The sequence below is a fragment of the Canis lupus genome, chromosome 16, assembly GCF_048164855.1.
Source record: "Canis lupus baileyi chromosome 16, mCanLup2.hap1, whole genome shotgun sequence".
In the NCBI taxonomy this organism is placed as follows: domain Eukaryota; kingdom Metazoa; phylum Chordata; class Mammalia; order Carnivora; family Canidae; genus Canis; species Canis lupus.
In genome coordinates this window covers 8,269,228-8,294,197 of record NC_132853.1, presented here as the reverse complement: position 1 = coordinate 8,294,197, position 24,970 = coordinate 8,269,228, and the positions used below count along the sequence as shown (strand labels likewise).

The 24,970-nt window shown below is 56.0% G+C and overlaps 1 protein-coding gene across 6 annotated transcripts in view; it reads right to left on the bottom strand.

Moving 5' to 3' along the window:
• Positions 1-4,856: 4,856 nt before the first annotated feature.
• Positions 4,857-24,970, bottom strand: part of PLPP7 (phospholipid phosphatase 7 (inactive)) — a 25,105-nt gene continuing 4,991 nt past the window's right edge. For 3 of the 6 annotated variants that reach the window (XM_072778371.1, XM_072778372.1, XM_072778373.1), the window contains 4 exons: positions 19,693-22,131; positions 9,799-9,881; positions 7,160-7,268; positions 4,857-6,130 (listed from right to left, as the gene is read on the bottom strand). In XM_072778371.1, coding sequence (XP_072634472.1) covers positions 5,766-6,130; positions 7,160-7,268; positions 9,799-9,881; positions 19,693-20,143 — 1,008 coding nt within the window. In that variant the 5' untranslated portion in view covers positions 20,144-22,131 and the 3' untranslated portion in view covers positions 4,857-5,765. The other 3 variants (XM_072778375.1, XM_072778374.1, XM_072778376.1) reach the window with 3 other exon arrangements.

Sequence of the window (24,970 nt, the reverse complement as noted above, 5' to 3'; positions counted from 1 at the left end):
TAGTGACCGTGGTCACAGAATCCCTGGAGCCCTGCGGTTGCCATGGAGATGGGAGCAGGTGATTAGATGGAACTTGAGCTTTCTCACCACCCTGAGAGGTACTTAACTATCTCGGATGCTCCTGAGGGCTTTCCAGAAAAACGGCTCTCACAGGGAAGGATCTGTGCACAGATCCTCCACACCCCTCCCCTGCCCGCCCACCCCACACCAGGGTCCAGCAGCCAGCCCACCTTGGTCCCACCGTGACACGGGCACACGCCCACCCCTAGGTCCCCGAGCTCCTGCCCCGTCCCGAGTGCCCAGGGAGCACACGTGGTCCTCTCCAGTGGCGCCATGGCCCAGGAGCTCATTCTTCCTTTTGCAAGCTCTCGTGGGCCAGGCCTGAGCTGGGTGCTCCGCTTCCCTTGCTCTAATGCTCACACCCTCGAGGGGCAAGTATCATCCCCATTTTATAGAAGTGAAAACCAAGGCTCAGAGGGGAGGTGTCCTCAGGCCTCTGCTTTGCCTTTGCCTTACGGCACAAGAAGCCCCTGAGGGCCGCAGTGGGCGCCTTCTCCAGCAGAGAGGCTCTGCCCAGACCCCACCCAACATACTATGGCCCTGGTGACCCCTTGGTCATAGCGACGTTAGGGACAAGCCACATGTTCTTACTGTTGGTGTCACCTGGACCTTTGCAGATCCTGCTCAGCAAATGAAATGACCTTTGCAGGTTTCCGTGGCCGTGATTCTTGCAAGTGGTCCTGGATTCCCAGGTGCAGTGAGGGGATGACTCTGGGTGGACAGGACGGAAAAGAAGGAAGTGGGAGGTGGGAGAGTGCTGGGTGAATTGGGGACCAGCGCCAACTTCCAGGAGGGGTCCAGCTGGCGGCGGTGGGCAGAGGACGGAAGGGTGGCGGAGGTGTCATCCTGACCGCTCTGGGGGCTTGATCCTGCCGTACCTGACCTCCAGCCTGGGGCAGCGGTGGGGGGGTCTGGCTGAGGCGGACTTCAGACTATAAGGCAGTCCCCCAGATTTGACTTTGTTTTTTAAAACAGTGGTACATCTGAAACGGATGTAACATTGTGCATCGACTATACTTCAATGAGTAATTTTTAAAAAGCCCGGGGATCCCTGGGTGGCTCAGCGGTTTCGCGCCTGCCTTTGGCCCAGGGCGCGATCCTGGAGTCCCGGGATCGAGTCCCGCGTCGGGCTCCCTGCATGGAGCCTGCTTCTCCCTTTGCCTGTGTCTCTGCCTCTCTCTCTCTCTATATATATATCTATCATAATAAATAAAAATAAATATTTAAAAAATTTTTATTATTTTTTTTAACTTTTATTTATTTATGATAGGCACACAGTAAGAGAGAGAGAGGCAGAGACACAGGCAGAGGGAGAAGCAGGCTCCATGCACCGGGAGCCCGACGCGGGACCCGATCCCGGATATCCAGGACCGCGCCCTGGGCCAAAGGCAGGCGCCAAACCGCTGCGCCACCCAGGGATCCCTAAAAAATTTTTAAAAATTAAAAGCCAACCCACCCTTTGCCTGCCACTTCACCCTGAGGTTGATGGGTGCCCTGCTCTTCTGTTTTCCAGAGGGCTTCCCGGCTCTCAGGCTGCTCAGGCCTGGGTTCCCATCTTGGCTCACTACCTCCCAGCTGAGTGGCTCTGGGGAGGTGACTTTCCCTCTCTGAGCCTCGGGCTTCTTGTCTGTAAAACAGGACTAAGTCCCTTCCCCTCTCCTCCCCGGAGTCAGTTGTGAATTGAAGGATCGGCTCCACAGAGTGCTGGTCTCTGAGAGGTTAGGATAGAAGGAGTGTCTGAGATCTGAGGGGTAAAGAAAAAGCAAATAACATCAATTCTGCACAGACTCAGAAAAATAGAAGAGGCCAGCATCACCCTGATGCCCCAAGCAGACACAGACAAATCAAGGAAACAGCACAACCCTCCCTTGTGGATACAGGGCAGAAACCCTTAACAAAACCTTTATCCAGTCCCATCTAGCAATATTTAGAAAGGGTGCTGTGTCTTGAGCCCTGGAGTTTATCCTCGGTTTGTGGCATTGGGTTACCGTGCAAAAACCAATTCTTATAATTCACCAATTCTTAGAATTCTCTTATTAAAAAAAAAAAAAGAGAGAGAGAGAGAGGAGTTATGCGCTTTGGTCACAGAAGTACATTCACTATACCCGTGTGAGCATGTGCACACTCTCTCTGGTTCCATCACTGGGGCTCTGGAAGCTGCCCCCAGCCTCCCCTGCCTGCCCATACCACCCCATGGGCTCTCCAGGAGCAGTGGGGCGATGGTGGGTCCCCCTAACCCCTCTCCCCCTGCTCTGCTCCTGCGGACTCCCTCAGCGGGGTCCACCCAGGATGCCAGGGTGGCATCCCTGAGCAAAGACCTTCCACCAGGCTCCTATCAGGGGCACCCCTGAGTCACCCATGACCTCCCAGGGACCACTGTCACCCCTGACAGCGTAGTACAAGAGGGCTCTGAGGGTGCCAGCATTGGCCTGAGCCTGGGTGTCTAGCACCCAGTATCTCTGACACCCACAGGGTATGCCTCCCAGACAAGACTTCTTCCCAGGGGCCTTTGCTCTTGACCATTTGTTAGAGACTCGGGATTCCACATCCCTCCCTAAGCCCCAGGGGGGTTGCTGAGAGCCCTCCATTCCAGAAGCCCCTCCTCATCCTAAAGACCCAGAGACCACTCCCCACTCCTTGCAGAAGCAGAGCCCCTGGGGACCTGTGTCCGTCCCTGCTGGGGATGTGGGCCTCAGGGGGCAGCAGCCCGTCTCCAGCCCATAGCTGGAGCAGGATCCCCGGTGAAGGACCGGTTTCCAGGGTGGGGCCGAGGTGGGGAGGGAAACACCCTCACCCCCTCTGCTCAGCATCTCATGAGCTCACCACCTAGGAACATCTGTGGAACGTGCCGCTTGTATTTTAAAGACTCCGGAAGCAGCCGATGTGCAATATTGGAAGTTGGGGGTTTTAATCGTAGCAGCCGGGCCGGTTCCGGGGCCCAGAGCCCCTTCAGGGAAAAGAGGAGGTGAAGGTGGGGGGCCCAGAGCCACTGAGGATGGAGGGGAGGGGGGCAGGCCGGGTGGGCAGGCCAAGGGCTACGGAGGTGGGGCTCTGGGTCCCGGGACCCCCCACACTGTCCATCCCCAGCGGCTGGGCCCCTCCACAGACTATCCCCGTGGGTCCCCGCGACCAGGCTGAGAGAGGAGGGTGGTTCCCCCCCAGAGGACCCTAGGTGTTAGGGGTCCAATTGTGGCCCCCTCAAAGACATGTCGACGTCCCCACACCCGGTACCTACGGCTGTGACCTTCTTTGGAAATAGGGTCTCTGCAGATGTGATTAAGATGTGGGTTAAAATAAGTCACCCTGGCCGAGGTGGGATGTGATGCAGCGTGACCGCTGTCCTCACAGGCGGAGACGCGGGCAGGAGGACGTCCTGCCGCCATGGCAGGGCCAGGAAGGGCTCCCCTGCCTCACAGGCGGGCGGCCTTGAGGACCCCTTGACTTGGGGCTTCTCCCTCCGGGTCTGTGAGAGACGCATATGGCCGGGCTCGGGCTGCGCAGACCTGGGAACCGAACCTGGGGGCGGGCAGCCAGATCGGGTCGGGGGCGGGGCTGGGGGCTGCCTCCTGCAACCCCACTGTCCCCCTCCACCCTCCACACCCCCTCCCATCCCCCCACCCCGCCTCTAGTTCTCATCCCCACAATGGGCGGGGCAGTGGCTCACATACCGGATGCGGGGGTGTGCTGGGAGCTGTGGAGCTCCCACCCCAAGTGCTGGCTCGGGGAACCCTGAGCCTCTGCCCCAGCCTGAGGGGTCTCCCCCCACACACACACACTCTGGGCACCGCAGGCGGGGCTCCCTCTCCTCTGTATACCCTCCCCCACCGATGCCCAGAACACACTTCCCTCCTTCCTGGCAGGCCCTCCATTCCCTCCATTCCCTCCATCTTCATCCCCTCCATCTCCTCCATCTCCTCCATCTCCATCCCCTCCATCTCCATCCCCTCCATCCCCATCCCCTCCATCCCCTCCATCTCCATCCCCTCCATCTCCATCCCCTCCATCTCCTCCATCTCCTCCATCCCCCCCTCCATCTCCTCCATCTCCATCCCCTCCATCTCCATCCCCTCCATCCCCTCCATCTCCATCCCCTCCATCTCCATCCCCTCCATCTCCTCCATCCCCTCCATCTCCTCCATCTCCATCCCCTCCATCTCCATCCCCTCCATCCCCTCCATCTCCATCCCCTCCATCTCCATCCCCTCCATCCCCTCCATCTCCTCCATCTCCATCTCCTCCATCCCCTCCACTACCATGCTCACTCCCCCTCCCTGGGACCCTGTCCCCATGCCCCTGGCTGGGCTGAGCTTCCCAGGGGCCTCTCCTCATGGCTGTCCCCAGGCTTGCCTGCATTTTCCTAATGGCTATCCTCTGTGTCCCCTCCCCTGCCCAACCCCCAGAACACACTTCCCTCCTTCCTGGCAGGCCCTCCATTCCCTCCAGCTCTTCCATCTCCTCCATCCCCTCCCACCAAGCCAGGGAGTCCTGAGACTGGAGAGAGAGAAGGTCTGGAGTCCCCAGGGTAGGTCCCTGATGGCGTCACCATGGGGGCCTCCTGAACTGTTCCCAGTGCAGGCCCTGGGCAGAGTGGTCAGTGCAGAGCCCCGGGGGATTAAGGGGATCCCAGAAAGTGACCTCAGGGAGAATGGCCGACCAGCCTGGAAAAGTCTAGGAGCCCCCTGCCCCCTGATCACCCCGGCCCTTCTGGGACTGGAGAAATCCCACCCTTTTATGCCACCAGAGACCCTCCTGCCTGGAACTGTGCATCACACGAGGAGAGAGCACGCAGGACAGGCTCTGCTGCACGTCATCTGTATTGTCACATGAAATGAGCATCCATAACGGGTACTTGGAAATGACCTATCAGGTCACACGGAGTCCGGCCCCTGGGGGCCAAAGCGGCACCGATGCCCATGGCCGTGGGCTCTCTGCAGACAGCACGACACCAGGCCTCCCCGGGAGCTGGGAGAGGCCCACCTGCACCTCAGGCCCTCCGGCTCCTGGGCAGCATCTCCCAAAACATGCTTGAGGAGACGGTGGATCTTTGGGGCTTAGTAGCTGTTCCTCAAGAAAAGGGGTCTGTGGTCAAATAAGTTGAGGAAACACAGAGTTCAACCAGGTTCGACCGGAAGCATTTCTACAGGACTTGCCAGAACCTTTATGACAACAACGGCGCGAACGTTCAGCATGGGGGCACAGTATGCGGCATTTCCCAAGCTTATTTGACCACAAAACCCTTTTCCTTCCCAAAGCGTCTTGCAGATTGGCATCCGGCAGTGTGCCCTTGGGGAAGTGCTGCCCTAAGCTATCGATGACCGTTAACGGCAGTGGCACCTGTGTTGGGCGGCAGGCCGGGGTGTTTGCCAGGCGTCGTGCTGCGGCGGGACAGCCAAGCTCTCAGCAGTCATGACAGCGAGGGGAGAGGACGGGATGGGGCCCCGCTCCTGCCACTGTGGTCCTCGCCTCCGGCTCCGCGGCGGAAGCAAAGCACGACTGTCCCACGGGCCCCCTGGCCTGCCCGGAGCGGACATCGGTCCAAGTGAAGGAGCGGGCGACACCGGCCCTCCCGCCCCTCTGGCCCTCCGGGGGGCCTCCGAGCAGGATGGGGAAGATGCGGCTGCCGGTTCGCGGCCATCCCCCGCGGGCCCCGCTGCTCCCGCCACCTGTCCGGGGCCACCCCGTGTCCTGGGGCCATGGGCGGTGGCTCACCAGGCGGAGATGAGCATCTGGCAGGTGTTGGACGACATCCAGACCAGCTCCACCAGGCGGAACTGGAAGTAGCCGATAATGAAGCCCGAGATGACGTCCGTGATGTGGTGACGGCCGATCATGACGCGCGACAGGCCCACGCAGAAGGCCCAGAGCACCAGCAGGACACGCAGGGGTACCGCCAGCACCAGGTGGCTGAGGAAGAACTTGGACACCATGGCCGCGCGGCTGGCGTGGCCGGCGGGGAAGGCGTACACGTCCATGGTGAGGTAGTCCAGGACGCTGGGGCTCGTCTCGAATGGGCCGCGCCTCTTGATGAGCTTCTGCACCCCGGCCACCGTCATGATGTCTAGGAGCAGGGCTGCAGGCGAGAGGGGGAGGCCCGAGGGACGGTCAGTGTCCCCTCACGCCTCGGCACCCCCACCCCGTTCCAGACGAGACTCCTGGGCACGTTTCCACCGCAGGGCCTTTGTGTGTGCTGTTCCCTCTTCCCTGCGGTATCCACCTGGCTCGCGCCCCCGGGCCCGGGGGGAGCAGCCTGGCCTCCACCTGCTCACCGAAGCCTGCCACCTTCTGCCCCTCCCTGACCTATTCTTTCTGACAGCGCTTCTCAGCCCCGACACATCACACGCTTTCTTAGCATTTCCCTGGTCCTTCTTCCCTGATGCCACACGTGGTCTGAGAGGGTCCGGACCAAATTTGTTCACAGTGCTCAGGAAAGCCGCTGCATGAGAGTGTGTCATCGTCACCGGCCCCTCCTGGGGGCCCCTGGGAGGGCCTTGGCCCTGACCCACTGCGACTGTTCTGGCTGGCAATGGTTCTCGAAGGACCTCACTGAAGTCCCTGCACTGTTGAGAGCCGCACCCGACCATCCCTGTCTTTTTTTATTTTTTAATTTATTTTTTAAGTAGGCTCCATGCCTAGTGTGGGGCTTGAACTCATGACTCTGAGATTAAGAGCTGAGCTGAGACCAAGAGTCGGATGCTTAACCAACCAAGCCGCCCGGACGTCCCTCCATCCCTGTTCCTTAAAAGTGAAATTCCTGTCACTTACCATGAATCATTTGTAAGTGTACAGTTCAGGGACACTCGTACATGCACAGGGCTGGGCAACGTCACCTCTACCTGGCTCCAAACCATGCTGATCACCCCGAAAGGGAGTCCAGTGCCCAGGAAGCAACCGGTCCCTGTCCCCCTCTGCCCAGCCCCAGTTGCCACTCATCTGCTTCCCGTCTCTATGGATTTATCGGCTCTGGACATCTCACACACGGGGACTCATCCCGTGGCCTTTCGTGTGTGGCTTTCACCCCGCGGCAGGGTGCAGAGGCCCATCCCCAGGGTGTCAGTGCTTCCTTCCCAGGCCTGAATGATCCGCCCCTGTTTGGACGTACCATCGTTTGTGCACCTGTCCATCTGCCCGTGGACGTCTGGGCTGCTGGCCTCCTGGCTGGTACAGATGTTTGTGAACCAGTATTTGTCCAGTGCCCGTTTCCAGTTCTTCTTTTTTTTTTTTTTTTAAGGATTTTATTTATTCATTCATGAGAGACACAGAGAGAGAGGCAGAGACACAGGCAGAGGGAGAAGCAGGCTCCTCGCAGAGAGTGCAATACGGGACTCGATCCTGGACCCTGGGATCACGCCCTGAGACGCTCCACCCCTGAGCCACCCGGGTGTCCCCCGTTTCTAGTTCTTGTGGGCGTGCACCTACGGGTGGAGTCGCTGCATCATATGGTGACTCCATTTGTCACTTTTGGAGGGACCGTCACTCTATTTTCCATGGCAGCTAAACCCCATTTTCCAGAGAAGGAGGAGACAAAGGCTTGGAGATGGGAGTGTTCATCCCTATGGCTCCTCCTTCCTGGAGGGGGACTTAGTCTCCCTCCTCCTTCAGGCCTTGGCTGCCTCCTCAAGGAGGCCTTCCCTGACCAGCGCGTTCCCCGCACACCATGTCATTCACCCAGCTGCAGCTAAGGAACCCTCTGGCTGATGCGACACAGCATTGGCTCCCCCCACCTCCCCGCACCCCTCCACTGAGGGGGGAGCCGGGCTCTCTCGTTCACTGGTTTATGCCCAGGGCCAGGCATGCAGTGGTAGCAGTCTCTACATGTTAGTGGAGTCACTGGCTTGGGGCAAATGGCCAGGGGGGTGAGCTCTTCTCCCATCTGGGAGCATGAGGGAGACCTGGGTCTTCACCATCCTGCCTCCCCACCTGCCCACTCCGTGCTGTGCGGCCTTGGGAGGGGTGCTCTGTCTCTCTGTGCTGTCGATGAAGCCACCATGCCAAGGATCCAGCTTCACTCAGCTGATCACAGCGGCAACCAGATAGCCAAGGTGGTGGGGGTGGGGGGCAGGACCTCCGAGAAAACCCTCCCCACCCTTAGAGAGGCCCATGGAAACCCTGATGAGATCACAGCACCCAAGCCCCACTTCCGGTGACAGTGAAGAGGAAACCGGGCATCGTGGCATGGGGGCAAACCCCATGAGTGTCCAGAGACCTGGGTTTGAGTCTCAGCCCGGGAGCCTCCTGGCTGTGTGACCTTGGACAAGCCACTCACCTTTCCCCACCAGGACGAGGAGATCACGGACAACCACCTCCTGCAGGGGGTCGGTGGCAGGTGACCAGCCATCCGGGGTTTGCCCGCAACACAGGGGTTTCCCAGGACACGAGACATTCGGGGCTAACACAGGGAGGCCCCAGCACGCCATGACGTCCCTGGCCCACCAGGAGGGTGGAGGAGGGGGGAGGATTGCCACTATTTGATAATTCACTGCAGCCTGACGCTGGGAGCTTTCCTGGAAACGGCCGCGGATATCTAAATTGTTGGCCTGCAACTGCTCTCACTCAGACACGGAGAAAAATCTACCCGACTTTTGAAAAAAAAAAATGAGGCAGTAGGTATTCACTGTAGAAAGTTTACAAATTAGAAAACAAAAAGTAAGATTTTTAAATCACCTATAACCCTGCCACCCAGAGGTTGCCACCATTCCGGGCCCTTATCCATCTATAGAGCAGAGATTTGATAACATCTCTAAGATGCTCTACACACTGTTCTGTAACCTGCTTTTCTTTAAAAAAATTTTTTAAGATTGTATTTATTCATTTGAGACAGAGAGAGAGAGAGAGAGAGAGAGAGAGAGCATGAGCAGGAGGAGGGGCAAAGGGAGAAGCAGATTCCCTGACTAGCAGGGAGCCCCATGTGAGGCTCGATCCTAGGACCTGGAGACCATGAGCTAAACCATGGCAGACGCTTAACCATCTGAGCCACCCAGGTGCCCCTGTAACCTGCTTTTTGAAAGTCTGGCCACGTCCCATGTCCCCCTGACTCCCACGGCTGTGGCAGATGAAGCCTCATGACATATTTATTTAAAGGTCCCAGCACTGGATGTTCAGATTGTTCCCAAATTAACACTGCGTTCCCTGGTTAGTATGGAATTTCTTGGCCTTCCTTCCCCGCCCTCCACAGGGTTGCTGCCTGCTGTCTTGGTTTGAGATCTGAACCCCTGGCCTCTCCTGGGCCTTCCCCTCTCATCAGCCACCCGCTCCGGGACGTGCTTGGTCAGAAGCAGGAAGCAGTGGACGGAGAGGCTGCAGGCCTGAGGGAGGAAGAGCCTAAGGGAGGGAGGGAGCCTCATTCTACAGGCGCCCACCTCACATTTCCATGGAGACTCATTCCCGGGAGGTGGCCAGCTTGGGAGGTGTGTGACCAGCCAGCCCACTGACCTAGGTGGAGGCCAGGCCTGGGCCGGGAGCCAGCTGGAGCATGCGGGAGGTCACATCCCAGCAGGAGAGAGGGACCAGGGCCTAGAGGCCGCTGACCCCTGGAGTGGCTCTCAGCCTGATGTAGCAGCAGAGCCAGGAGGCCAGGCAGGAGGGGGCAGTTCTTGGGGTAGGCGTTCAACTCGTAGCTTCCAGGATCAGGATGGGGTCAATTAATCCCTACACTAATTAGGGATTCTCCCTTTTATGGGACCTTGACCTTGACCCACTGACCTGGAGCGGGGTTATCATAGGACATGGTGAGCTCAGTACCTGAGAGGTGTCCAGCACGGCCTGTGTGCGCTGGTCGATGGCATGGGCGCTGTTATTATCACTCAGTCCCAGCTGGCCTGACCCTGGAGGCATCAAGCAGGTGCATCAGTGAAGGGCTTTCCTTCTCTGAGGGCCCACCAGGGTCAAACTTACCTGGCACGGTTCAGAGACCTCCGTCATTCAAGGGAAGTCAGAGCATCCAGGGCCAGGGCTATCCCTGGTGCTGGGGGCCGGTGGCCAGCCACAGTCTAGGTGTCAGGTGGGCTGCCAGGGTCTAGGGGGTTCATGTGGACCAGGATCAGGTACTGAGATAGAGCCAAACATGACACTAGCCACTGGAAGACACAGTTATCTGTCCAACTTGTGACCAAGTTTCTCAGCCAAAACCCAGGGCTCATCAGCTTGGCAAGTTGTCGCTGGTTTGAAACCTGCCTTCCCTGACAAGTGTAAGTCCTGGCACAAGTGTCCATGGAGGAAGGCAGGAAGGAGGGAGCAGCGCTGGCACCTCTAGGCTGCCCAGGGGGTGCCCTGGGCTCAGGGCCCCACTCAGATTCGGTAGCTAAAGGCAAGAGGGGCCCCAGTCTCTCCACAGGCCCCAGCTCTCCTCATGGGTGGTCAGGGTCCACAGGCCAAGAACTGAGCTAGGTGTTTGTTGCAGCAAAGTGTTTTCCCCCCGTGAAAGCATACACAAAGGCTCAGTATATGAAACAGATGACAGAGGTAGCCTCGTGGTGAGGCTGGAGGCCTCGGCTCTGGGACCCTCGCCTGCCCCCTATGGAGGCCTGGAGGTTGCCTGTGTCCCATGATTTAAAAACCCTGCATCTGGGCCTTTGGGAACCTGCTGCTATTTCTGGGTGCTTTGGTCTCTTGAGGCCATAATGAGGTAGAGACTACCCCTTTGCCCCATGCCCCTTGGAGACTGTGGGGCCAGCCTGGCTGTCCCCGACCCCTGTCCCACTGTCCCAGCCCATCCTATGTCTTGTTCCTTCATTCGTTTGACCTCCAGCTCTGGGGTAGGTCAGGCGGGGCGGGGCCTGGGGCCGGGTAACCGGGCTGGCAGAATGCCACCTGGCCGAGGAGGAGGTGGGCGGTGAGCACTTCTAGAGTTGCCGTGCAGGTGCCCTGGGCCGGCAGTGCCCCTTCTCTGCACCGCAGCCGTCTGGTGTTGGGGCTGCACGCTGAGGAGGCAGGGCGGCTCCCCAGCCAGCCGACAGCCTTCCCGGGGCCTCTCCTCTCCTCCAGCTCCACCGCCAGCCCTCCCTGTGACCGTGATTCTGACACCGTCAGCTCATAATCTAGGGCCCAGAAATAGAAGCAAGTGGCACCATCACTCAGGCCTCTGTGAGTTCGCTCACACGGTGCTGTCAAGTTCCCTGACCTACATTCCTCCTGGACTTGGAGGGCGGGTGGTGGGGGACCCTTGGGGAAGCTCTGCCTGGTGGGACACTTGGGGGATGAGGGGCAGGAGAGGAGCCGCAGCCTGGGGTCCCCGACAGCTAACCTGAGCTGAGCCGAGATACTCACCTCCGCCGGCCTCCACTCACCTCCCTGGCCTCCATGCACCTCTCCTGGCCTCTACTCACCTCCCCTGGCCTCCACTCACCTCCCTGGCCTCCATGCACCTCTCCTGGCCTCTACTCACCTCCCCCGGCCTCTACTCATCTCCCCCAGCCTCTACTCATCTCCCCCGGCCTCCGCTCACCTCCCTGGCCTCCATGCACCTCTCCTGGCTTCTACTTATCTGCCCCGGCCTCCACTCACCTCTCCCAGCCTCTGCTCACCTCCCCTGCCTTGGCTCACCTTCTTTGGCCTCCCCTCCCCTCTCCTGGCCTCCACTCACCTCCCCTGGCCTCCGATAACCTCCCCTGGCCTCAGCCAGGGCAATGGTGGTGCGTGCATCTGGGCTCCAGAACCAGAGGCCAGCTTCAATGTCAGCTGCTTGAGAGTTGCGTGACCTTGGCATGTCCACCTGTCCAAGCCTCCCTCCCCTCATTGACAAAATCCCGGAGGCTGCTCCAAGGGCTGCTTGCAGGAACGGCTTTATCAATGGCTCCTGGGACAGGATTTGGCTTCCCTCATGCCTGTCCTGGTGGCCATCTCCACACTCAGACCCTCTGAGCAAGCTGGACTCTGAGACACCCCAAAAGCTGTTCCCAGGCCCTGCTGCCCTGGCAGCCTCCCAGCCTCAGAGCGGGATGAGCCCTTGCCTCAGTGCCTACTGTCCTCCCCTGACCCAGGGACCCTGGGGTCCTGTGCTATGCAAGGAGCCAGAGGGTTGTGGGGTTGCAGGGGCGAGGCAGGGACCAGAGCTCTCTTAGAAAAGAACAGCTAAGGCAGCCCGGATGGCTTAGCGCCGCCTTCGGCCCAGGGCGTAATCCTGCAGACCCGGGATCGAGTCTCATGTCAGGCTCCCTGCATGGAGCCTGCTTCTCCCTCTGCCTGTGTCTCTGCCTCTCTCTCTCTGTGTGTCTCTAATAAATAAATTAAATCTTTAAAAAAAGAAAAGAAAAGAACAGCTCTCGTGGGGGATTTGGAATCGGCTGCTCCTGAGGTTTCTAGCCTGCCTGTGGCTAGCCGCTTGAGCGTGTGCGTCTATGTGTGTGTGTGTCTCTCTGTGTGTGTGTGTGTCTGCCTGGAGGCAGAGGGATGGCTGGGGTGACCTCTCATGGCCCCTGGGGAGCACTGGCTACTTTCCAGCATCGAGGAATCAGGCTGGGCAGGAGGCGGAAAGCAGGAGGCCTGGATTAAACAAGGAGCAGACCTGGGCCCCTTGTTGGCTGGTGGGGGGACAGGTCTGTGGGCCGTGACTCCCACTAGCTGAGGCCAGGAGGAGGGGCCCCAGTTCATCTGGCCTGGGGGTCAACCCAGGAACCGGGAGACCAGCCTGCAGTGCTGTGGGGGCAGCATAAATGGGCCTAAACTTTCCAAAGGGCGTTTGGCCTAAGACTTAGAAGCCTTTACAACACCTCTCCCTTGACTTGGCTCTTCCGCTTGTAGGAATCTCTCCTCGGGAAATAATCAGGCATGTGCACCATGATTCACAGTCAAGGATGTCCACTGCAGCATTCTTCCTAACGCTGAAAACCGCATCAGCCCAGTGCCCTTGAGTAGGAGACGGATGGGACACGTCGTGGCCAAGTCCAGACAACGGTGTGCTCTGAGGCCACTGCCAGTGATGAGGCGGATGTGTATTTATAGCCACCGAGGGAGCGTGGTGAGGTTTTTTGTTAAGTGGGAAAGGACGAGCACCAAACAGTATTTACAGTAGGATGCCATTCTTATAAAAGAAGATGTAAATGTGTTTATGCAGAGAAAAAAAATATCTGGAAGGCACCACACTGGTAATGGTGCTTTTCTCTAGGTGGGAAGATGAAGATGATTTTCATGGTCTTTGTGAATTCTGCATTTAAATTCCTTCTTACCATGAACAGGCATTACTTGGGCACATTTTTAAAAAGTTATTTTTACAGAGGGTGCCTGGGTGGTGCAGTCGGTTGAGTGTCCGACTCTTGGTTTCAGCTCAGGTCCTGATTTTAGGGTCTTGGGATCAAGTCCCTCATCAGACTCCACTGGGTGTGGAGCCTGCTTGAGATTCTCTCTCTCTCTCTCTCTCACTCTCTCTCCCAGAGAGAGAGTCTCAAGCAGATTCCCTGCTAAGGCGGAGCCTGATGTGGGGCTCAATCCCAGGACCCTGAGGTCATTACTTGAGATGAAATCAAGAGTCTGATGCTTAACCAACTGAGCCACCCAGGCACCCTTCAAATAAATAAATCTTTTAAAAAAAAAAAGTTATTTTTACAAAAGGACAAATATTGCATGACAGCACTTTTATGAGGTCCCTAGAATAGACAAACTCACAGAGACAGAAAGTAGTGGTTACCAAAGGGTGGGGGATGGATGAGGACATTCTGCCAAGTGAAGTAAGTGAATGAGGAGTTCTTTATTATTGGGGACAGAGTTTCAGTTTGGGAAGATGGAAAAGTTCTGGAGGTGGATGGGGGTGATGGTGGCACACAATGTGAATGCACTTAATGCCACTGAATTTTAATGCCACTGAATTTTGGCACTTAAATATGGTTAAAACGGTAAATTTTATGTTGTGTGTATTTCAGCACATGCACACAAAAGTTATTTTAAGAACCGTGCTGCATGGTTCCAGCAGGATGTGGTTCTCGGGAAGGCACACAGTGAAGAGAGGGTTGGGGTGGGGTGAGGGGAGCCCTGAGAGCAGGCTAGAAGCTTCCACTCTTTTAGCACTGGGACCTCTGCTCTGTTGGTGTGCATAGTGTGTGCACGCATGTGTGTGCATGTATGTGCACATGGCCAGCACCTCTCTGACTTGGGCAGCCCCTGATGGCAGCCAGAGCCATGCCCCCAGCCTTGGGCACAGGAGGGCAGCATGAGGGCCCTAGCCTGTCTCTATCTCCCCCGGCCTGAGCAATCCTGAGTGTGTTCTGTAACTTTGCAGGTTTCCATTTCTCAGCTGAAGGATCCAGATACTAAAGCTGGCTTTACCTATCTCTGAAGATGGTCGGGGCACAAGGAAATCAAACTTACGGGCCTTGGAGTCTGAGAGCAACATCTATTCATTCAGCTGAGTGCCAGGCAGTGTAGACATGAGCCTGCCCAATTGTACATGGCCGCAAGGGCAGCTGTCAGGATGGTGCCTGGGCAGGGGGCAGCTGAAGAACCCCTAGGGGGACCAATGTCTCACTGAGTCCCACTGACACATGACAAGTGAAGCAAGGTAGAGGAAGGCTATTCTACCCTTGCAGAGCTGGCAGGGAAGGCCAGAGGCAGCCTAGGTATCCATCAATTAGGGACAGGCTCTGCAAGTGTCAGGGAGGGTCATTACCGAGCCATCCCTGAGAGCAGGACCCAGGGGGTGGTGAGGGAGAGCTGACACCACACATGACACAGAGGGTCTGCGCAGGGGGCTGGGTGGACATTGGGGTACTGTAAGGCTGAGGGGCCAGTTCTGGTTTCTGAACCTTCAAGCAAAGGGACGTGGGGCTGAGACCATGGTCCCTAAAGGCATGACGTTCACAGCCCAGCAGGTCCTTTGCTTCCCGTGAGGAGGCCAAGCTGGGCAAAACACCACAGGAAGTCATTCGAGAAACAGATGTTTTGTTAGCATGTGCACAGAACTAGGGTGTCACCCGGTCCAGAGGCCCATGCAGCGGATGTCATTCTCAGGGAGAGGGTTTAAGGGACACACTTGTTTTTTTCGTCATCTGTCCTTGTAATGTTTGAATTTTCCTTACTGCAAGAATGTATAGGTGTTCAACATCACTAATCATTAAGGAAATGCAACTCAAAACCACGAGATACCACTTTTCACACTCACTAGGATGGTTATTATCAAAACCCAGAAAAGAGCAGGTGTTGGCTAGGACACGGAGAAATCGAAACACCCGTGCATGGCTGGTGGGAACAGAAAATGGTGCAGTGGCTGCGGGCAACAGTATGGGGGTTCCTCAAAAATTAAACACAGAGTTACCATTTAATCCACCAGTTCCACTTCTGAGTATTTACCTCAAAGCACTGAAAGCAGGGACTTGAACAGATACCTGCACACCTGTGTTCACGGCAGGCCTATTTGCAATCGCCAAAAGGCAGAAGCAACCCAAGTGCCCACTGACGGATGGTGGATGAGCTGGGTGTGGTTTACCCACACCATGGAATATTATTCAGCCCTAAAGAGGAAGGAAATCCTGACACCTGCTACAACATGGAGGAACCCGGAGGATATTACACAAAGTGAAATAAGCCAGATGCAGAAGGACAAATATCTTATGATTCCACTTTTACCAGGTCCCTAGAGAAGTCAAGTTCATAGAGACTGGAAGTGGGATGGTGGGTGCCAGGGGCTAGGGGAGGGGAAAATAGGGAGTTAGTGTTTACTGGGGGCTGAGTCCCGGTTTGGGAGGAGGAAAAAGTTCTGGAGATGGGCGTGGCCATGGTTGCATAACGTCATGAAATGTGGACTTAAAAGTAGTCAAATGATACGTTTCACATCATGTATATTTTTTCCACAATAAAGAACGATAGATAGGGGCACCTGGGTGGCTCAGAAGGTCAAGAGTCTGCCTTTGGCTCAGGTCATGATCCTGGGGTCCTGGGATCGAGCCCCAGGTGGGGTTCCCTGCACAGTGGGGAGTCTGCTTCTCTTTCTCCTTTTGCCCCTCCTCCTGTTTGTGCTCTCTTTTCTCATATAAATGAAAAAAATTTTAAATGATATAGAAAAAGAAGAAGGTAAGTCTTCATATTCAGGAAAATCTCAATGAAGTGATCATGGCAATAAGACATGGAAGCTGCTGTCCACCGAGGACAGGCCCAAGAAGAAACCAGATGGGCCTGGGGCACCTGTCACATGGCTCCCTTTGGGATCATCGAGCTGAGTGCCGTGGCCGGAGGAGACAAGGGAGGGGACGAGGCATCTCACAGGTGTCTAGAGCCTGGAGGGGCCCTGGGACTGCTTTGATGACGGTGATGGCGAGGATGCTGATAACCACTGGTGCACAAGCACCGACTGGCATTAGTACCCGCCAAGCTTATGTGTATTCTTAGGTGAAGTAGCCCAGCCACCCATTTGACAGATGAGGAAAACAAAGCTCAGAGAGGCAAAGTTCTTTGCCCAAGTTCCCACAGCAGGGCTCGAATCTGCACCCACGTCTGGCCGATGCTGGAGACTAAGGTTTTGCCAGCTGCATCTAAGATCCTTTTGGGTTTTCTCTCCAGACTGGGCAGCCTGCCCTGGGGGAGGGCACAGAGTAGGGGCACCACAGACAACTTCCTCCTGGCCCAGCAGCTGGAGCCCCCATTTCCCAAGGCCCCCCGGTTTTCACCTCTGAGGCCGTATAGGTGGGGCCTCCACTCCCAGCACATGGCTGCCCTGGTGCTCAGGGTGGGCAGGCAGGAATGCACGGAGCCCCCTCCCCTTCTGGGCCCTGTGGTTCCCACAAGTGGCATCGGACACCTGCCGAGGATGTTCACTGGCCACCACAGTGTCGGGGGCTTTATCAGCTTCCCATAAGCCCCGGAGCCCCCTGGACAGACCAGGAAACAGGCTCAGGATGGGACCTGGCTTGACCAAGTTCACAGAGACAGAAAGGGTCAGAGAAGGACGGAACAGAGCCCAGCCTGACTTGGAGCCTGTGCTCTAGGATTGAAAGCTGCCGCCCCCAGCCCCCCAGAGGCTGAATGAGAGACAGAGCCTGCGCTCCGTGGATGGGCTGCTCTCCCAGGTGCAAATTGGCATCAGTGGCCCCCCTGGCAGGCTGGGCCAGAGCTGTGGGATGGGAACTCACCTTGGCTACTGGCTGGAGTTTCCTCCCATGGAACTCAAGGGTGTGGTCTGCATCCCCTCAAAGTGAGCTGCACCCGCAGGGCACTTGGCCTGCTTGGAACAGCTGCCCTAGAGAGGCTGCTTTGTGCCAGGCCCTCATTTCTGCGTGGTCTGGGTAACTAGATACAGGAGCAAAGGGGCTGGTGGATGGGAAATGTCCCCTTAGACCCTCTGCCCCATTCACTGCATATCTGATACTTCACCTCCTTGCCGTGTTCACACTTCTGGAATAGATTGGATGGTTCATCCAACCTCTAGACTACAGTGGTTGGGGAGGCAAGGGGTTTGTCATCTGGAGGGTGTGGCTTTGGTTCCTGGGCCGACCAGTGACCCCTCCGAGCCTCAGTGAACTCATCTGTAAAGTGGGTATGTTAATATTTATCTTATTAAGTCATTAAACATGTTTTTAAATTATGAAATACAGGATATTCGTGGCATAGTAGCTGGAACATGATAAAGCTCAATAAATTCCTATTCAAGAAGGGAGGCATCTCGAATCTTGGTCTTCTTCTTCTTTTTTTTTTTTTAAAGATTTTATTTATCTATTCATGAGAGATGCAGAGAGAGAGAGAGAGAGAGAGAGAGAGAGAGAGGCAGAGACATAGGCTGAGGGAGAAGCAGGCTTCATGCAGGGAGCCCGATGTGGGACCTGATGCCGGGACCCCAAGATCACGCTCTGGGCCAAAGGCAGGCACTAAACCGCGGAGCCACCCAGGGATCCCCTGAATCTTGGTCTTCATCCTCTGAAGCAGACACTCTTGTGCCCACAGCCACTGGTTGCTAGAATGAGCCAGAAGCCTCATCTTAACAGGCTAGAGCTGCTTCCTATTCTCACTCCTGCCCCATCTCTGACTAGCTGCATGACTGTGGCCAAGCCACCTCCCCATGCCTCAGTTTCCTCCTCTGTACAAGGAGAAGAATAACTGCCTCTCCCTCCCAGGGCTGTGTGAGGATTAGGAGCGATAATGTGCTTTATGTAATGCTGGGCACACAGTAAACACCGAACACATTCCCAATACAGCTTTACCACCTCCGACATCACCCAGAGAAGGGGCGTGCGGACAGGGTCTAGGGAGCAGGCTCGAGGGTGCCTCCTCGCCCCTATCTTTGGATGTCAGACACCTTAACCCCCAACACAGCTTACTTGAACCACCGCTGTGACTGGGGCTGTGACAGCTCCAGGGAAAACTTGAATAACGAGTGTAGGGTTCTGCTCCTGGAAGCCCCTGGCCTGGTGCCTCAGCCACTCTACTCTGTCCCCCCACTCCCAAGCCCATGGCACTGTGCCTGGAAAGGGCACAAGCCTGGATGTCAGGCGAACCCAGTGCAAATCTCCAGCTCTGAAGCCTTGGCCAGGCTGCTTTATTTATAGGAACCTCAATTTCCTAATCTGTAAAGTGGGAGTGATAATTGCACCAGTCATGTGGGACTATTTGCGGAAAATATCAAGTAGTGTAAACAATGTAAAAATGAGAACAAGAAGACACTGAGGGTGCCCGAAGCATCTGTCTGATTCCTCCTCCCCAGGTCCCACCCAGAGTGTCCAGCCCCAGACCCTCTGAGACCCGAGCAGGGAGGTACAGGTTATCATTACCTTCCTCTAGGGCCACAGCTCTCAGTGGTCCAGCCTACATCCTCATCAGTGTTTGCTCAGCCTGGGACTTCCGCCCGCCTGTGCCCAATAGGGTAGCCACGCTGGGAGGGCCCAGGGGATCAATGTGGGCCCAGCATGGAGGGTGGAAGCTAGGGTTCCCCACAGCACCTTGAGGATCTGGAGGTGCCTGGAAGTGGGCAGGATGGGGCCGGTGTCACCTTGTGAGTGGCCCCACCTCGTGAGTGGACCCACCTTGTGGGTCCCATGTGGCATCTGGCACAGGGCAGTATGAAACTGAAAGGTGCTGGTGTCAGAGACTGTGGTAAAACAAACCAAGGACCAGCTCACCTGGCCCGCTCCTCCAGCGACTCATCTAGGGAAGCAGCACAAGTGGCCACAAGTGGGCGGAGCCAAAGACTGGACCTCCTACTCCCCTAGGCCTGGACAGCTTGCAGGGTCTCTGATCCAAGCAGAAGGGGCATGGGGGCAGCTCACAACAGCTGTCTGCAAGCAGCCTAGGACCTCAAGCACCCCAGCCTGTAGGGTAGAAGCTGCCCTGCTCTAGGACACTTACCAGGATGCCCACCCCAGGCCCCCCACCAGACTCCTGACGGCCTCCCTCGAGGCCACAGCCTCTACTACTCCCTCCCTTCCACTCATGTCTGGGACAGCAGTGCACTCTGTGGTGAGCTGGGCCTCTCCTTGGAGGTTCCCACAGGGCTTCCACATTCTCGAGGCCCCCACTTTGGAGGGGGCCCCTGGCTGCACCTCCCAGGTTCTCTCATTACCAAGCTGGAGGCTCGCCTGTTTCTGGGGCACCTTTCCTGCCTAACCTCATTACGTCATTCCAGTTGGTTTCTGATGGCCCCACTCATCCTGGCCAGGATGGGGTGGAGCAGGCTCCCTCCCGGGGAGCCCGACAGGGTGGGTGGCGGACGGCGGGCACACTCACCCAGGAGCAGGTTCATGAGCACCTCCTGGCCAGCCAGCGTGCTGCTCTTCACCAGGCAGAGGATGGTACCCCCGATCCAGGGGATGCCGTGGCCCGTGATGCCAATGAGCTTGACCATGGAGCGGGCGCTGGCCCAGGACGCGGCGCGGCCGGCACACACCCCCAGCCGCTTGGACATGCAGATGTCAATGGCCAGCAGGGAGTTGAAGGCGATGCCCTTGAAGGAGGGGTTCAGCTGCATGCAGTCCTCCTCAGGCAGCTGCTGTGACTGGCGCCGCTCGCGGGCCCCCTCACCAGGGGGCGGGGGCTGTGTTGAGGGGCCCGGGGCCTTCCTGCCCGAGCTGCGGGGCTCCGGGGCCCCCTTGGGGGGCTGGTTCAGGGACAGGAACTCTGCCCGGTTGAGGACATTGTTGCGGTCCCGGGCCCGGGAGCGGCTCTGGGAGGCTGGCATGGTGACGCTCACTCGGCGAGGGCCGGGGCCAGCCCGGCTGCACGGCCTCGTCCCCGAAGACGGGAGCTGCCCCGAGAGCCGCCACCACTCCCTGCCTCCTTGCCTCCCTGCCTTCTCCGCAGCAGCTGTTAAATATAGAGTAGAGGGTTGCACATGGCTGTTTACCTCTGGCGGCCACCCGGCTCTGAGGGGACGTCAGTGCCCGCTGGGCAGCCAATCGAGCCCACCGATGCAGGCCGGCGCCAATGGAGCCACTGGGGAGGCAGGCCCGTCCACAGCTGCGGCCTGGCTGCCTCGGGCCTGGGCTATTTAAATCTTCCAATGGCTCACTCCGGGGGACCAGGGGACTCTGGGAAATGTAGTCCTCCTGCTGCTCTGGCCTCAGCTGGGCCCCAGGCCAGAGGCCCAGATGTGTGCCCCGGACTAACCCCTGCTTTTCCAGGCTCCCCCTGAGCAGTGCAGACCCCCGTGAGCCAGGCCTGCCTGTCCCCCACCCCGGCCTGGGCACCTGGACCTGGTCCCGTGGATGGGACAGCAGAGCCGGGTCAGAGGCCTGTTTGGGCACCAGACTGAGTCAAAGACGTCACTGCCAGCATCATCTTGGGTCCGCTGGGGCCAGGCCCAGCCCCTCCCCTCTGTGACAGCATTTCATTAAGCTGGCAGGCTGAGGTTTTATTTTTATTTTTTAATCAGTCTTGAATTTGGCTTGCATGCATCAGAGTCCAATCAAATGGCAATCTGCAAGATCTGATTTCTGTTAGAGGGAGGGCTAATTGATCGGTTGGTAATGGATCTGCCCCTTGGAGGCTGCCTCCGCTACTCAGAGTTCTGCGAAGGACAGGGACACTCCAGCAGACACTCCGGGAAACCCAATAGTTGTCAAACAGCCAGCACCACGTGAGGGGCCAGGCACGTGCAGAGAATGTCCATCCCTGACCCCGGAAAGCCCGGTTCAGTGGGGATTAAACAAACAACATGTATATGATTACAGGTATAGAGATGTGGGGTAGGATTACAGAACCACGGCCCTGGGTTTGAATAGGGAATCGTGCGGGGCTTCCCCAGGAAGGAACAACAGGTGGGAGGCCCAGGTAGGGGACAGCCTACCTCACATGGCGTCTGGGGGGCCTGTGTGGCTGGTGCATAGTGCAAAAGGGCAAGAGAGGCTGAGAGCCCAAAGAGGGCAGACCAAAGGGCCTAATCGAGGATTTGGGGTTTGAGTCAGGCTTCTCTGTCCCCACCTGGGTGCCTGGAGGAAATCCAAGTCTCCATAGCTCTTTTAGGGCTGACTGGGCCTGGACTCAAGGGAAAGCCATTAGTAGAGGGTGACCAGAAGAGTCATGAGTGAATGCCCTGGTCTCACAATTCAGGGGAGCCAAGGACTGTCAGCCCAGCTGGGATTGAGGCAGGAGGCTGTGACTTTCCCTCTAAATGTGAAACCCCTGGCCCACTCCAGAGACTGCCCAAGGGCAGTAAGCTTCCTGGGGTGGGGTGAGCCCTCTCCGGTTACAGGGCACCAGCTTGGGCTCCAGAATCTGACAGATGGGGGGATGATGTTGGCTTTGCCATCAACTGGCTATGGGATCTTGAACAAGTCACTTGGCCTGTCTGCGCCTTGGTTTTTCCACCTGTAACATGGGAATAATAGTGTCTACCTTTCAAAAGCTATTGTGAGGTCAAGGAGATGATGTTTGTTCAATGCTGAGCAGGGTCCCTGCCACATAGTTAGCCTCCAACTCCATGGGTTAAGAACTCATCCTGTTTAACAAAAAAGGCACAGTCCTCTCTCCCCTGTAGGTGCCCCCTTCAGAAGGACCCACCACCAAAGTCTGGCCCCTATGCCATACGTTGGTGTGAAGCCAGACTCCAGGAGCCCCCAGTCCAGGGTTCCTTCCAGACTTCCTGGCATTCCTCTTCCAGAGTATTCCATTCAGATCACACGGCTACAGAGGATGTCCTAGCCTCTTGGGTAGCAGCGATCCTGGCTCCTGGGCAGATGCACGTGGAGATATGTTCAGAATGCATGGATAGTGGCAGTATCAGGAGCTATGTGCTCTAACCTATTCACACCCTATAACCAACCTTCCTGTGAAGATGTGGTACCACTTCTATTTGACAAATGAGGAAGCTGGGATTCAGAGGTGGAGAAGGCCTCCACCAAGAAGCCTAAAAGAGTGGAGGTTCAACTCCCACACAGTCCCTGGGGAGGAACGCAAGGACTTCCAGACAAAGATCCCCCAGACAGCAAGGACCTGGGTGTGCTCACTCAGTTCTCCACCAAGGCATTCATCTCATTCCCCCTCGGTGGGGCCGCTGACCTGGGCTAACCCCAGGAGGGGAAGAGGAGCCCATCCCAGATTGGGGCTATTAATACCCAGAGGTCTGTGTCAGCATCTCAGTCTGGTCAGAGCTGCCAGCAGATTCTGAGGGCCACAGTGGGCTCTATGCTGAGAAGGCCCATGAAGTCCAATTGTGCTCTACCCTGGGGGTGGTTAGGAGTGGGCTCTGGAGTGAGACAGCCCCAGACCCTGACTCAGCCACCTCCAGCTTAGTGACCACAAGGAAGTCCTGTGAGCCCTCCTGGCCTCTGTTCCCCACTCTGGGGGGCTGGTGGAAGGATGGTGTGAGGGGCTCACTCAGCCTGAGAACTGTTTCTCCCTCTGTAAGGTGGGGTGACCCTGCTCACATTGCCAGACGGCTGAGAAGCAGGCTCTACCCCTTTATGAGGCCCTACCATAGGCCACACAGCCATACCATATACCATGTCTCAAGAATTCTCAGAATTCATTCATTCATTGAATCGATGTTTTCATTGATCTCTTTCTGAAGTCTAGTTGCAGAGATAGGATACACACCCCTGAAATAACTAGCCAGTTTATAAAAGTTTACTTCCACCAATTCCCTTATTTTTTTTCCTTATTGTCAAGATATCACATGCTTACTGCAATAAATTCAATAAGTACAGATGTTATAGGTATAATTCTACTGTCAGGAGACCACCACTGTTAACATGAGTGTGGTCAGGTTATAAAGGAATTCTCACTTGTCTCACTTCCAATTATTGAAATATTTTACAAAACTAAGTATTGCTTTAATAATCAGAAAATTATATATTTTAAAGATTTTATTTATTAATGAGAGACAGAGAGAGAGAGAGAGAGAGAGGCAGGGATGCAGGCAGAGGGAGAAGCAGGCTCCTCGCAGGGAGCCCGATGCAGAACTCAATCCTAGGACCTGGGATCATGCCCTGAGCCGAAGGCAGATGCTCAACCTCTGAGCCACCCAGGCATCCCAGAAAGAATATATATTAAACAAACTGTATCTATCTATATATCATATATGCACAAATATACATTTAAAATATGGTTGTTTTGGGGCACCTGGGTGGCTCAGTTTTTTGGGCATCTGCCTTTGGCTAGGGTCATGATCCTGCAGTCCTGGGATCAAGCCCTGCATGGGGCTCCTTGCTCTGTGGGGAGTCTGCTTCTCTCTCTCCCTCTGCTTGTGTTCTCTCTCTCTCTCTCAAATAAATAAATAAAATCTTTAATATCTTTAAAAAAATCTTTAAAAAATAAAATAAATAAAACTCATTAAAAAATAAAATATGGCTGTATTATATGGCCTTACCCTTTTCACTTAATATAAACCTGGCCATGTTTCCATGATAACTTGCCATTTTTCTTTCTTTCTTTTTTTTTTTAACTTGCCATTTTTCAATGGCTGCTTGGCATGTTGTCGTGTGGATGGACCATACTTTATGTAAGCAACCCCTTATTATTATACATGTAGATTGTTTCCATTTTATGATGATTCAAAACTATTCTGGCCTGGCCATCCTTATGCACACACCTCTGTACACCAAAGTAGAATATAAACAAGTGATTAAAGTGGCAAGTGCCATGTAACAGCATGTGCTCAGATGCATCCCCAAAGATCTGATGGGTCAACCTGGTCACCTACTGCAGTACCCAGACCTGGAAAAGCATGGATTATGGACACTTGCAGCCAACAGGGCAAGTCCACATCTACCCTTTTCCCATGTTAGAGATGATGAAGAGCAGCCTAGGGTGGTGACATGACCTGTGAGGCCACAGAGCTGGTCAAGGCCAGAGATGGGATGTGGGCTGGCTCATCCTTGTAACTCTGAGCCCTCCAGGCTGTCTTTCTGGCCACATGTCCCACAGCTTGGCACTCACTAATTCACTCACCTATTCGTAGAACAGTTCTCGAGGACTGCTATGCACCAGGCATCCCTCATGCAAGGACCAGTGGGAAATGCAAAGGTGACTCAGAGGTGGCCCCATGTCTGCAGACCACCTGGCCTCACCTGAGCCATTGCCCTACCTGGACTGTGGTCCACACAATCCAGGACTTCCTGGTCTAGCCCTGTCAGTTGCTGAGAGAGGGGCCTGGAGGAGGGTGAAGCCCCTTGCTAGGGCCCACAGCTGGTAAGAAGCAGAGCAGGATTCAGACTCGGTCTCAGCCTAAAGCCCTTGGCCCTAACCACTTGGATACACTGCCTTTCTCTCCCTTGAGAGGAGAGGTTTTCTGGAAGCTTTGTGAGGCCTAGAGCAGGTTGTATGTAGCAGAGATTTGTTATCTGTTTAGGAGATATTTACTACTATTTACTACTACCACTAAGCGTGTGTATCATTAACTTCTACTCTGCACCTACTGGGAACTAAATGTGTGTCCCTGAACTGTCACAGCAATCTGACGGGCTTTTAGTCTTCATCACACAAATGGGAAGATCCAAGCTCAGAGGGGAAGGGGTTCTATCTGGGTCATCGAGGGAGCCACAGGGGTCCCCCAGGATTCAAACATCAC